This window comes from Lontra canadensis, unplaced genomic scaffold (assembly GCF_010015895.1).
Source record: "Lontra canadensis isolate GAN:19392208 unplaced genomic scaffold, GSC_riverotter_1.0 scaffold18, whole genome shotgun sequence".
Classification (NCBI taxonomy): domain Eukaryota; kingdom Metazoa; phylum Chordata; class Mammalia; order Carnivora; family Mustelidae; genus Lontra; species Lontra canadensis.
The window spans coordinates 16619611-16634113 of record NW_022631012.1 but is presented as its reverse complement, the minus strand read 5'-3'; the positions used below and the strand labels follow the sequence as shown (position 1 = coordinate 16634113).

General features: G+C 49.3%; 1 protein-coding gene across 9 annotated transcripts in view; it reads right to left on the bottom strand.

The window, feature by feature from the left end:
* Positions 1-12467, bottom strand: part of ANKRD44 (ankyrin repeat domain 44) — a 311506-nt gene extending 299039 nt beyond the window's left edge. For all 9 annotated transcript variants that reach the window (XR_004382975.1, XM_032860168.1, XM_032860169.1 and 6 more), the window contains exon 1: positions 12412-12467. Coding sequence is in view for 8 of the 9 variants with exons in the window: in XM_032860168.1 (XP_032716059.1) it covers positions 12412-12438 (27 nt within the window). In the remaining variant the exon portion in view is untranslated. The remainder of the gene's footprint in view (positions 1-12411) is intronic.
* Between the last annotated feature and the right edge of the window lie 2036 nt (positions 12468-14503).

The following is a 14503-nucleotide window of genomic DNA, read 5'->3' as shown; positions in this document are numbered from 1 at the left end:
GCGTGCACGCACTCTCTCTCTCTCTCTGTGTCTCTCAAATAAAAAATAAAATCTTTGTTTAAAAAAGCAATGTAAGGGGTGCCTGGGTGGCTCAGTGGGTTAAGCCTCTGCCTTCGGCTCAGTTCATGATCCCAGGGTCCTGGGATCGAGCCCCGCATCGGGCTCTCTGCTCAGCGGGGAGCCTGCTTCCCTCTCTCTCTCTCTCTCTCTCTCTCTGTCTGCTTCTCTGCCTACTTGTGATCTCTGTCAAATACATAAATAAAATCTTTTTTAAAAAAAAGCAATGTAACATCATGATAAGCACCCAATAATACACGGAACTGTGAAATCACCATATTGTATTCCTGAAACTAATAAGACACTGTATGTTAACTAACTGGAATTTTAAAAAGAAAAAGTGACATAACAAAGTGAATTTGGGCGACTCTAATATCTAAATTCCCCTGGAAATACCTTACACCGAAATAACTGTACAGAACTGCCAAATCTGGGTCTTCCTAAAGACATCCAAGGTGTGGGTTTTAAGGCAGATGCTCAAATACCCACTTTGAGTTATGGGGCCCCTTTGACGAAGTCAGTAGATGGGCAAGCTTCATAGCCAGTTCCAAGTTAGGTGCCTGTTTCTGTAGGCAACAGAACTAGCAGAACTGTGTGCTTTTCTGACAATCAAAACGGATTCCAACAACTCTCCTGAAGACATTCTACCAGGGGGACAGTAGACAGCTTAGAAGGGGCACAAAGAGAGCAGGAAGAAGTAAATTGAAAGGAGGGAAAAAAAAGGCTTCCAAAGAGTGAGTCACTAAAATATTCAGGAGCCCTGGGCAAATGCTAAGGTTTTGTGGTTTTGTTTTCTTGTTTTCTAATATAAAGGCTTTCTTTTTAAACATAACCACAATACCATATTCATACTTTAAAGCATCAATTAAACAGGCAGTATTCAAATTTCCCTAATTGTCTCACAGAAATGTGTTTGTTTGAATCAGAATCCAAATCTATTAGCTGCAATTAGTTTACATGTCTTAATTCTCACTGATCTATATATTTCCTCTCCTCCTCCCTTTTTTATCTTGCAATTGTTTTTTTAATTAGTTTCAGAGGTAGAATTAATGATTCATCGGTTGTATAGAACACCCAGGACTCATTACATCAAGCGTCCTCCTTCATGCCCATCACCCAGTCACCCTGCCCTCTCACCCACCTCCCCTCCAGCAACCCTCAGTTTGTTTCCCAGAGTTCAGTATCTCTTATGGTGTGCCTACCTCAAATTTTGGCCTTATGTTAGTTTTTCTTCCCTTCCCCTATGTTCATCTGTTTTGTTTCTTAAATTCCACATATGAGTGAAATCATCTGATATATGCCTTTCTCCGACTTATTTCGCTTAGCATAATACCTTCTACTTCCATCTATGTGGTTGTAATTGGCAAGATTTTATTCTTTTTGATGACTAAGTAATACACACACACACACACATCTTCTTAATCCATTCATCTGTAAATGGACACCTGGTCTCTTTCCATATTTGGGGTATTGTGGACGTTGCTGTTATAAACCTTGGGTTGCAGGTGTCCCTTCAAATCACAATGTTTGGGGCACCTGGGTGGCTCAGTGGGTTAAAGCCTCTGCCTTCAGCTCAGGTCATGACCCCAGGGTCTTGGGATCGAGCCCCACATCGGGCTCTCTGCTCAGTGGGAAGCCTGCTTCCTCTCTCTCTCTCTCTCTCTCTCTCTCTCTCTCTCTGCCTGCCTCTCTGCCTACTTGTGATCCCTATCTGTCAAATAAGTAAATAAAATCTTTTAAAAAAACAACAACACAATGTTATCCAAGGTGCTCAGCTAAGAATGTGCACCTTGGATAAATACCTAGTAGTGCAATTTGTAATTGATTTTTTTAAAGAAATGAAATCATTTTTCCTGTATATTCTCCATAGTCTGGATTTTTAAAAATAATTTTTAATAAAAATTTATAAGGTTGAAAACAGGCCTTCTCCAGACCTACTATAGTAATCTGTCCGTGTCCTGAACCATGAAGACCGTCCATCCAGCCTCTTTCAATGAAGTTCAGTACTCCAGGATACATGCTTATCCACAAAACATGGCCATAACAAGAATGTGTACAATATTCAAGTAGGGGGTATAGTAGAGACAGAAGTACCCGTAAGGTAACACCACACCTTATGCTTCAATACCTTTTTAGAACAAGATGGGATACACATTCATTTTTTTAAAATCATGCCTATACAACACATGGAAACAATGAGTTTTGTCCTCACACAATTTATGTCTCCAGGAGAAGACACGTAGTACCTATCAGAAAAACTCAAGGGATGCCTGGGTGGCTCATTCGGTTAAGCATCTGCCTTTGGCTTAGGTCATGATCCCAGAGTCCTAGGATCGAGTCCCATATGGGGCCTTGCTCAGTGGGGAGCCTGCTTCTCCCTCTGCCTGCCGCTCCCCCTTCCTGTGCTCGCTTTCTCTCTTTTCTCTGACAAGTAAATAAATAAATAAAACCTTTAAAAGAAAGAAAGAAAGGGAAAAACTCAAGTAAGAAAAAACACAAACACCCTTCCTGCCAAGTATGCGTGTTGAGAATTTCTTTCCTTTCCTCTTCTGTTTTCCTAGTCGGGACCCTCTGCTTCAGTAAATTCAGGCTTCAGGTTACCTGCCTGGCACACAGCACACCCCCCGCATGGGCTGCCTTCCGCCCTCGTCTGGGTCTAAACCACTCCCTTCCTCAAGGATCACAGGACTCCCTCCAGCTCCCTGACGCCTTTCTTAGCAACTGCGCCCGTCTCGGGGACTTCCGTCGTCCCTCATGAGTGCCCTCGGAATGTCGTCTAAACCTGCACTCCACCTGGCTCGGTAGCTATTTCACATGCCACGTGCCTTCAGTGACCATCTGACGACGGCCTTCCGTGCACGAGGCCTGCGACACCGTCTCTGCCAACACCGTGAGCTCCACGAAGAAAAGAGCCTCTTGTGATACTGCGCCCGTCTCCAGAGGCCAGAAGCACAACAGCTAAGAATGTGCACCTTGGAGACAAGCTTGCGCGGATGTGAACCCCAGAGTCCTGTGACCCCAAAGAGACTACTTAATCTCTCAACTCTCGTTTACCTCATCTCTAAAGTGCAACGATGATAGTCCCTCCTTTGTAGAGATGTTGTCAGGACTAAATAACATCAAGCGTGATTATTGTCCTAACTCCTCCTTCCCAATTCTCTCTCTGGTTTCTAACCATTTTCCTGTACCTGTTCTTATCCTTTGTGGAAAGGGGGGGAGCAGAAGACCCCGCCAGAGTTACTGCCTTGGAAATGGAGTTTATGAAACAGACTTTGATTGCCTGAATACATAAAAGACGACCCACTTTGCCATGTGTCTGAGCATCCGTCCCCATAATATCTGGGGTCCACATCTCCTTTTCCCTAGTGTCACTCTGACTCCTCCCCTATAAAGAAATGGAACCTACTGGGAACCAACTATGGTGCCAAAAAGCTCCAAAAGCTCAATTTAACAAGAGAAGAAATATAACCAGAAAAGAAGACAATATGTGATTTTTTATCTTTTGATGAGGCAGAACGATTACTCCAAATTTCTTGGAAATCCAACATGCCAGTGTACAGATAGGAGCTCTGTTTATAGAAGTATTTGTAAGTTTCTTTTTGTTTGAGCACCTAATGAGTAAAAACATTTGAACATGTAGACATACACATACACACACATATATATTTATATCATTCAATTTATATCAATTTATTGTGCATTTACTATGTGCCTTATATTGTTTCTAAGTGCTGAAGTTATAGCAGTGAATGAACCAAGCTAACAAAACAACAAAAAACTCTTGCCTTATTATTCGTATCTCTTCTACACGTAAGTTTTTATTTTTACAAAAAGATAAAATATATGGTAGGAGGGACATGTACTACGGAGAGGAAGTAAAGGAAGGGAACAGGAAATGTGGCGTCGGCAGTTGTCAGAGCGAGGTCAGGCAAGGACTCACTGAGAGTAAAGATCTGAAAGGGGTGAGGCTGGGCGTGTGGCCGTGGGGAAGAGCTTCACAGGCAGCAGGAACTTCAAGGGCCCGCAGGCGGAGGGCGCCTGGCGGCTCAGTGAACGGGGAGGAGGCCGACGCCGACTGGGGCCAAGGAGCCAGGGAGAGGCAGGAGGAGACAGGGCCGGCCAGGCAGGCGAGTGGAGGGGCCTGGGGGGCCACTCTACGACATGGGCTTTTCCTCTGTGTGAGCTGGGAGGGGCTGGGAGGGGCTGGGAGGGGCTGAGCCGAGGAAAGACCCGAGTGATGGGGGCACCAGAGTCCGCGGCTCCGGCGGCCAGGCTGGGAGCCGAGCGTCAGGGCCGGGTGAGCAGGTCCAGCGAGCGGGGCCGCCGCACCAGCCGTCCATGTGCGGGTTTGGCCGGGTGGTCAAAAGTGGAAGTAGAACGAAGAGGATTTTTACAGTACCGGGTACAACATATATTCAAAATACACAAAAATGAACATTTTAAAGGGTTCTAAAAGAACTACGAATTCTGATCTTTTTTTCCCCAAACTCAACAAGCCATCCTGCTCAGCCCTGGGGTCGAGACACCCCTGGCTTCTGCAGGCCATTGTTTAATGACAGTGGGCTGGCTGGTTTGTCCCAGCTTACCTGAACTTCTCCTTCCTGTCTTTCCCCTCATCTTGCCAGTCTTACACAGCAAAACAAGCTTCTGCAGACTGAGTGTGTCCACAAGTACAGAGGCTGTTCGCTGCGAGTGGGAATTCCCTCCTCGAGAAAGTCTGTGGTCCCTGTGTCATTGCACCCAATCTCTGGGAAAACGGACTTGTTAGACCCAGATGTTATTAGGGAGTTCAGCAAAATGGGATTAGGGGAGACCCCAGGCCATTGGCTAATGCAGCATCTCTGAGAAAGGCTGAAGTGGGCACCAGCTCAGCACAGCTCCCAGCAGACAAACACAGGGTCTGCGAGGCCTGCTCCCCTCGCCCTACACGAAGCTCCAGGGAATTCTCACAGGGCTGCACTGAGAGCTGCCCCAGGGCTTCTGTGTCCATCCCTGGAAACCAGCTGCTGCAGATGCCGGATGACAGTCTTGGGGAAAGGACCCCTGACCTTTAGGCAGGGCATAGGGTGTGTGTCTCAGACCTGGTCAACTCCAGCTGCAGCCAACCCCCCTGGGTGGAGGGTGAGGGGTGAGGGAGAGAACAGAAGTTCACGGAAGGCAGATACTTTTCAAACACCAGATTCCATGAGTTCAGACGAGACACCTGTGGTATTCTGTTAGATGGTTAGAACTTGAAAGAATGTAGAGGAATCCCCACCCATCCAGTCCCGTTTTACACAGAAACTAAGGCCAGGACTTGCCCAGAGCCATACAACTATCAGAAAAAGAACCATGAGTAGAAACCCAGTCTATGGATTCCCATCTAGTATTATTTTGAAAACAAACAAAAGCAATTTATCACTGAAACCTTTTTTTTTTTTTTTTTTAACACTAAAACCTTTGAGACGGATTGGAACTGTGGGGAAATTTTGCATGTCTAGGCCTCAGATGTTCCTACAAATCCCTCTAGTTTTACCAAGAGCTCTGGAGGCTCCCCTGAGGCAAAGTGGTTTCCCGGTACTAAAGATACCTTAGAAAGTTCCACTGGGATGCTCAGGACTCACAGGGTGGGAGTGAGGGAATTAGAGACACACAAGACCGAGAAATACAAGCAAGCACTATTGGCTTAGCAAAGTCTGAAAAAGCCCAAAGGCAGACTATGTACTTCCTATTTGCTTCGTCCAACTAACAGAGTGATAAATAAATTTTCAGTTTCAAAAGGGGAGACAAATAAAAAGATCCTTAAAAAGTATGAATATCATAATGAAAACCTAGAGTCATGATCATTAATTCCAACCTCTTGGGCTACCAATTTTTTTACAGTCTTGAACACGGATGAGAGACAATACCCGTTCTCTCAGCCTCTGAAGTCAAGCAGAAGGCAAATACGATGTTGCTAAAAGGCTGCTAAAGAAATAATCAAACGGATGCTTTACAGAATACATAACCTCACGTGATCTACCCAATGGAGGGGGAGTAGAGGCCACAGGGCGGAAATCAGTTCCTAAATCATTGACGCTGGTTAGAACGTTCTTCTGGAATCCAAATTTAACTGTTTGACTTTGTTACCTAGAAAATAAAACTGGAGCTCATCTGCAAATACACGCCGTGTCTGTGAAGACTCCAGTATAAACCGTCAGCAGAGGGACTGAGTCACGGAGGGAGCGGGAGGGGCCAAGGCACCTGAAAGGCATCCGGTCCAACCTCTTCCTTCTACAAAGAAGGACATGAGGCTGGCAGAGCCTAATCGGACCTGCCAAGGGTTGGCTAAGGCACAACAGAGGCCACCTCTCCCTTACCTCATACCCTGGCGAACGCCGATCACTCATCATTCCGTCCCCCCATCCTCAGCTCCCAGAGCCAGAGTGTCCCACAGCCCCTCACCCAACGGGTCTGAACTGAGGCATGAGACGGAAGCTGTTGGCCGACTCCGGCCTTGCACAAGGTGAGAAATAAGCTTTGTAGTGCCTGCGCCAGTGTATGCCTCACTCGAAAGAGAGCGACTAGTCTACTGGTCACTCGTCCACTTACTGTCAAGACTGGGGTGAGCACACACAGTCTCTGTAGTGCGATCGTGCGTCCAGGTTTACCTGGACAGGCCTAGGGATCAGGGGGACCTAGAATCAGGATGTGTAGCAGGTCATTCTTAGGATCTATATTCCCAATATTATCTATATTAATATTAAGCTGTTTTCCCAGCTTAATATTCAGTAGAACCCGCATCATTTCAAAGTTGTCCCAGAATGAATAAAAATGATACGGCCATCCAAATTCTATGTCACTCCTACTCATCTACAAACACTTATAAATGTTTGTTTTTGGAGAACACGATGGGTCAGGAAAGAAACACTGAGTTAGTAACCAGTAGTTTTCTCATACAAAGGGGCTTTTAAATAATACTAAACCCAAATAATCTTTGTGTCTTCTTTTTTAATTTAAAATTCAGAGGTAGTGTTCAATAATTTACCGGTTGCATATAACACCCAGGGCCCCTCGCACCATGTGCCCCCCCTGATGCCAAATAATCTTTGAAAGGGGCTCAGGGATCACTACTGTCACCAATCTCTTATACCTTGACCTTCAACATGGAATCTTCTTTGAGGAAAACTAAAAGGAGTGCCATGGGGGCACCTGGCTGGCTAAGTGGGTAGAACATGTGACTTGATTTCAGGGTGGTGAGTTCAAAGAGCTTACTTTAAAAAAAAAAAGAAAGAAAAAAAAATAATAATAAAGGAGAGCCATAGCTTACCAAGTTTCAGAACCACAGGATTATCTCTCTCCAGCTCTTCCTTATTTTTTAAATTATTTCATGTTATACTTTGGCCTACAGGAAACTCATGGTTATGTTGTTGAAACAGAAATCTTTTTAAAGAATGATTCAGTCCTGTTTCTGGCACAAACAACTGTGCTTTTTGGAGTTTATATTTACTCTCTATTTAGAGAAAAAGAGGAAGTAAAAGTTGAAATCTTTAAAAAAAAAAAAAAAGAAAGCATGTGCTACTGGGTTTATACCAGAGCAGCCAGTCATTTATTTAAGAGATGCAAAAATTTGGTTTATTTGGAAAAATCACTGGTGCAGACAGCATAGTTGTTAGCTCTGTGGTCAAGAGAAAGATACTGATAGCATTCTGTGGAAGGTTTAAAGACTCTACCTGGCTACTAGAAGTTTCCTTTTGTATCAAGATGTCAGGAATAGTTCTGAGCAGAGACTACAGATGGTTTTAACTGTTTCTTTTTGTGTATCCAGCATTCTGATTTTTCTATAGCCATCATAGTGTATTTGCTAATGACCCAGAAAAAAATCCCCGGGGCCACCCATCAACAGGTCTTTCAGCACGGCAGGGGGCTGGAGAGAGGAACAGGATAAGCCAGGCCCACATCTAGCAGTAGCAGAGGCCTCAGAGCATCGCCTGACTCAGACAGAACCTGGTCTGGCCCCCAGAGCAAGGAGGACTTCGGGATGCAGCTCGCCCGATGGCTTCCTGGGAAAGAAGAGCAGGCATCCATGGGTCCTACAACCACGCTGACCTTCAACCACTGAAAGTATGGCCTTGCGGGTAGAGCCCCACCTGTGCAATCAGACTGCCAGGGTAGGACAGGGCACTCCTTAGTGGGTGTATGATGTTGAACAAGTCAGTTGGCCTCTCTATTCCTGTTTTCTCATCTATAAAATAGGAATCACAATGCCTCCTACCTCCTAGTGAGGCTGTGAGGGTTAAGAGAGATGATTCACAGCAAGGGCCTGACACACAAGATCCCAATAAATGTAAGGCATTATTGGGTCTCTGCCAGGAAACACCAGCCCTCAAGTGCACTCCCCAATCATGTGACTGGATCCCAAACAACTAAAGAAGGGTCCAAAAAATAAAGCCTTTCTTTTGCCTTCTTTGCTGAAGGCAGGACCGCAGCAGCGTGTTTACTCTAAACCCAGTGCCCTTGGGAGCAATGGTAGGATGAGGGCGGCCCTATAAGGTACACAACACGTCCCAAGGCCCCACACTATGAGCTAGAAATCCTGTTTTCAGAGTTACAGGATTTCTGCTTCTTGCCACTGCCACAGCTGCCAGCCACTCACTGCCTTTGGCAAGGAGATGGGTGACTCGAGTGTGAGCTAGGGCTTGGCAAGGGGACACCTAGCCAGAAGGCCTCCAGGCAGGAAACTCAAAGAAGGGCCACCTGCTGGAACAGTTTGTCTACAGGCAGCCCCTGAGATGGAGGTGACATTCTGCTGTCAACAGCAAATTCAGGTAAGAACAGTGAACATTTCAAAGATCCAAGAGAACTTACCATTCTGACTTCAGAACTCTGAAAATCTGTTTTGGGGGGTGAGGGGGGATGGCCGAAGACAGGCCCAGACACTTAAAATCACTGGAACGCCTTAACCAGACCTAAAGAGCGGCCCCCGAAAGTTGAATTGCAAATCAAATTGCAAAGAGTTTCATGGCCATCTTGAGCTAAAATGCATTACATTTGTATGAAACAGTACTTTCTCTCCCAAATGTAAAATCACCTCACTTTATCAAAGATTTAAGAAACCTCCTAAGGTCCATCTAGGAAGAAATAATCACATTATTATATTAATTACGTGGGTGAGTACATTCTATGCTGTGCAAGGTGACCAGCTCATCATGGCTGGCCTAGAATTTTCCCAGCTTTAGCACCGAAAGTACCACATCTTGGGAAACCCCTCAGTTCTAGCAAACCAGGATGATTGGTCCCATAATACTACAAGAAAAATGATGTGTGCTGTGGGAAGAGGAAAACAGAAGAGACACAGTTACAAATGCAGAAGTGCTAAATGCTAAGTTTGTTTGTAGCAACAGCTCCCAGTTCCCTCTCATAGTAAAAAAAAATAAATAAATAAAACTAAAAACCACACTTGCCTCTCCCTTTTTTAAACTATCCCAAAACAGAGTTTCAGAAAACACGGTCCCTCCTTGTGCACTACCGACCAAGATGCCAGGGCGGGACTGACTCTTCACAAAGTGACTGCCATCAACCCAGCCAGCTCCTGCCCCCAGCTTCAGCAGGACAGGAAATGTCATCCTCTTGCATTCTTTCCTTTAGGCAGGTTTAAAAACAAACCAAGACAGCTTGTGATTCAGCTTATCAACAGTAAGAATGTGTCAGGGAAATTGGGGTATCAAGCTACCAATCCAAGAGCCATGGTGGGAAAATCGAGAACCAGCTCACAGATAGGACCTTCAACAATGACGGAGGGACGGAGAAGGGATTGTTTCGCCAGCAGCTGACCAGCGAGTCGGGCACTCCTCTACAAACTCCGTGGAAGAAGCAGTGACTCCCACCAGGCAGCCCCCTACCCACAATGATGGAGCAAAACTCTTGCAGCCGGAACTCAAGCAAAGGGTTTTTAAGCCTCCGGTGAGGTTATGAAGCAGCATCTAAGAATTCAGTTTCAAACTGAAAGGTAAGACTATATAAGGCAAGAAAGACCACACATTTCCTGGACCTAAAGCCACATAGAAACCTCCGTTGCTCACAGCTCCACCCAGCCCAGACCACCTCCTCACCCAGCCTCCGTGTGGCCTTGTCCCAATACAGGATGGCAATTCTTAGATGCTCCTGAACCTTAGAACTCCTTAGATCCCTTTTATGCAGCTGGAGACGGACCCAAACGCAGGCTATAGGGCTCGTTTCTCCATAGTGATACTAGTATCTTTGGGGAAGGGAGAAGAGGTGGTCAGAAACATTTCATCTTTGAAAGTCCTACTCTCATAAGTCCCCAAGAATAACGTCCTTTCTTTCTAAGACCAAGAAATACACTTTTCCCTAGTGCTCATCTTGATTTAGGATGCTTTCTTGTAACCCTTTCAACACATCCAAGGAGAAGCTGGAGGTGTCTTACATCCTCTAGCAAAAAGCCCAGAAGCCTGGAAGGCAGGGGACAGGAGAGAAGCTAGTTTCAGCAACACAGGCCGGCAGCTGTGATCCCTGAGGAACACCTGCTGCACGTCTTCAGATCTCAGGTTCTCCATTTAAAAAAATAAAGGACTTGGGGGGCGCCAGGGTGGCTCAGTGGTTAAGCATCTGCCATGATCCCAGGGTCCTGGGATGGAGCGCCGCATCAGGCTCCCTGCTTGGTGAGAAGAAGCCTGCTTCTCCGTCTCTCACTGTGTCTCTCTCTGTCAAATGAATAGATAAAATCTTTTTTTTTTAAATAAAATAAATAAATAAATAAATAAAGGACTTGAGCTAAGATTGTCTTCAGCATCTCTCCCAACACTAAAATTCCATGTGAAATTCTGCTGTGTGTGTGATTACAACAATAATGCCTATTAGACTCACATCTTGTACTTGGAAGTTTCAGGAATTAAGAGACAAGTATAGTAACTTGGAGCAGCCAGGATGGCATGAGCAGGGCCGACTAAAACTGGAAGATGTTTTAAAAAGCAAATGTCTAACAGTTGTCAAAGTATGTGACCAAAAAAGGTGGAGAGGAACCTAATATCAACTTACAAACACTTTTAAATGTTCTGGAACCAGTGGGAACAAGTCGAGTCCCCAATTACCAGCTGTTCTTCCAGCTAAATTTAAGGAGAAGATGAATGCTAATTCAGTGATCTCTCCTCCAAAAAAAAAAACAAAAAAAAAAAACAAACCCACCTGTAAATGCTTAGGGAAAACAAAGCAAAATTTTGAATCTAATGGATAAAAGAGCAAATCATTCTGGTGACTGACTGCATCTAAATTGCAGAATGTTCTGGTGGATTCTACCTGGTAACGGCAAGGCAGCCAAGCATTCGAGAGGGAGGCGATGCTTCATACCAAGGAATGGCACGTTTGATAGGGTCTCTACGTCCCGACTGCCTCTGCACCTACCAGGACCCCCAAACAGGGTTCACTTCACTGTCCCTGAATAAATGGCAGGAGGAGAAAAAGCAAGCCGTTCCCTTTTTTCGGAAAAGGAGCTGCAGGGTTTGGCCACGCAACTTGGTTGGGCGCCTGTGAGGGTCAACGTCCTAGAGCAGCAAAGTCTGCGAAGGTGGCTGTTTCCGTCCACAGAGCTGCGGCCAGGGCTGCCCGCGAGTCCGCAAATAACCCCACTTCTCCGCACCGGGACTCCGAAGCTGCCCTGCGCGGCGTCTGCGCCCGGAAAGCAACCACCCGACACCGAGGGTGGTCCGCCGCGGTGAGCCGAGCCCCGGACTTCTCCCGGGAGACGCCGGCCAGAACCAAAAGCGCCTTCTCCGAGGGTCCCCTCCGCGCCCCGGGCACACGCAGCCTCGAGGCTGCTAAAGAGGAAGTCAGGCTGTCACGTCAAACGGAGAAAGCCGGCTCGACCCCACCAGAGCCGCGGTCTGGCCCGGAGTCCGGCTCGGCTCGGGGAAGGGTCCCGGCTGCGAGCCCTTCTCCCTGCATCCCGCGCCCTCCTTCCGGCGGCGCGGACGAGCCTCCCGCGGCCGGCCTCGCTCGGCGGAGCCCGCGCTGCGCAGCGCCGTGGGGGCCGGAGGCGCACCTCGAGCCTCCCCTCCCCCGGCGCAGCCCGGGCCCGCGGACAACACACCCCCGCGCAGCCCCGCACCGCCGCACCCCCGCCGCGCCCGGCGCCCGCCCGCCCCTGCCCCTGCCCTCGGGCGCGCCGCGGGCAGCGAGCGGAGCGCGCAGTTCCGACGGCCCAGGGCGGGGACGGCGCGGGGAGGAGAGCCGCAGCCGCCGGCTTTCGGAGCCCAGGCGGCCGCACGCACTCCTCCCTCCGCCCGAGTCAACAGCTCCGCGCCGCGCCCCCATCCCCCCGCCGGGCTCCGCGCCGCCCCGCGCCCGAGCGTCCCGCCCGCCGGCGCCGCCGCCCCCTACCTGGTCGGCGAGTTTGAGCACTGCCATTCTTCCGCCCGGGCGCGCGCAGGTCCGCGGCCCGCAGATGTCACGCCGGCAGCCGGCGGAGCGGAGGGGATGGCCGGGGGAAGAGGACAAAACCTGGCTCGCGAATTTGACAGCCCTCCCCCTGCGCCGCCGCCGCCGCCGCCTCGCGCCGAGAGGCTGCCGCGGGCCGCTGGGGCTGGCCGCCGCGCCCGCCCGCCCGCACACAGGAAGTGCCGGCCGCTGCCAGCCGGGCCGCCACTGACATCACCGCGCGCGGGCTCGCTCGCCGCCGCGCCGCCCGGGCCGACGCTGCCTCCTGCCGCCCGCAGGCGGGCCTCGCAGCCCGCCGCCCCCCGAGCGCGCCCGCCGCGCCGCGCCGCCAGACCGCCGCCTGCTTTCGGCGCCTGCACGCGGCGCCCCGGCGCCCGGGCCCCGCGGCCGCAAAGGCGAAAGCGCGGGCGCCCGGGGACGCCCCACCCAGGCCCCGCGGCTGAGCGCGCCCCCCGCCCCCTCCCAGCCCCATCGGACACACACGGACACAGCCGGATGAGCGAGCCCTTGCCGACACAAGCCCCGGGGAGTCGCCCCTCACAGGCCACCGCTCTGACCTGACCTCTCACCGGAGACCTTGGGTCAGTCACCCTCCTCCACCTCGCCCGCCAGTCCGCCCCGATTGCCCGGCGCTCCAACGGACTATCCCACCTAGGTCGGGGGTGTAGTTCTGGGGCTTTCTTTGTTTAAGGCGGGAGGCCTTGGACCCACTGTCCCTCTTGACGAGCGTTCGTTCGTCCAGCACTTGGGAGGTGGGGACGGGGCTCTCGCCTTCCCACCCTGTCCTCCCCCTACCTTCCAGCTGGACGCGCGCGCGACTCCATCGCTAAGTTCAAACGCTGGGTTTTGAGCTGGGGAGATGGGGGGTGTGGCAGAGTGACTGGAGAAGAAAAGAAGTCCTAAATTAGAAGTCCTGAATTAATGGGGCCTTTGAGTGTTGTCTCCGTCTTGACTCATTTCTACAAAATCCAGTTAGCGCGCTCTTCAGCAAAGAGAACACTCGGCTCTCGAGCCCCATGGGCTACAGAGACAGTGGAATGTGCATCAGCCGTAGTAAGTGTCGACACTTCTGGAATTTGGAGCAAACATTTATTCATTCAACAACTATGTACTGCGTGCCTGCTTTGTGCCACATACCAGCTGGCACAGTAGGAAAGGCAGGGAGCATGAACAGGGAAGGTACCTAGTCTTAGTGGGTGTCCTGCATGAAGCAAAAGGTTACAACTAATGAATGTAATCTCCACTGGTAAGGGATGGGGGGCGCGGGGGGCGGGGGATTCTTCCAAAGGAAATCCGTGCCAAAGGAATCCGAACCCGACTGGCGGGTGAGGGCAGCTTCCCTGTCAAAGTGCCAAAAGCTGAGGTTCGGGAGGAAGAAGAGTTAAGTAGGGAAGCGGGTTGGGGGACCGCTCCCAGGTAGCCCCGTGTGCCCCTGGCATGCCACCAAGCAAACCTGCCTTGAGCAGCAAACACAGCTGCGGTTCTGGATTAAGACCAAATACCTACCTTTCATTCACTCACAGGCCAAATGTGGACTATCCCTCCCTACTTGCAGAGCCTCTCCAAAGATCGAGAGCAGGAAAGGGAGAAGGGAGTGGTAGCATCTGCTCAGCATCCCCATCTTTATTACCTGACCGTGGTGTTGTGTGACTCGGATCCCACAGACAAGGGAGCTAAGGAAGCAGGCCCCTGGCTTCCACTCCTCTGTCTTCATTAATGCTCAGAGACAGAACGTTTTTCTCCTCAAGTCCTCCTTCAAACACGAAATAGATCGCATCTGTTGTATATGGAGGCAGCTCTTCATCACTGTCCTTGGTATTTGTACTTACTAATATCACACTGCGTGGCTCTGTAAGTAAATGCAATAGGACACAGAATTCTCCACTGTAGCATAGCTACCTTGCAGAAGAATGATAACAAACAATTGAATCTACAAATGCACTCAAGATCCACTTTGGTTCAACATGACTGTGCCTAGCATAATTTCTTTATTTTATTTTATTTATTTGACAGAGATCACAAGCAGGCAGAGAGG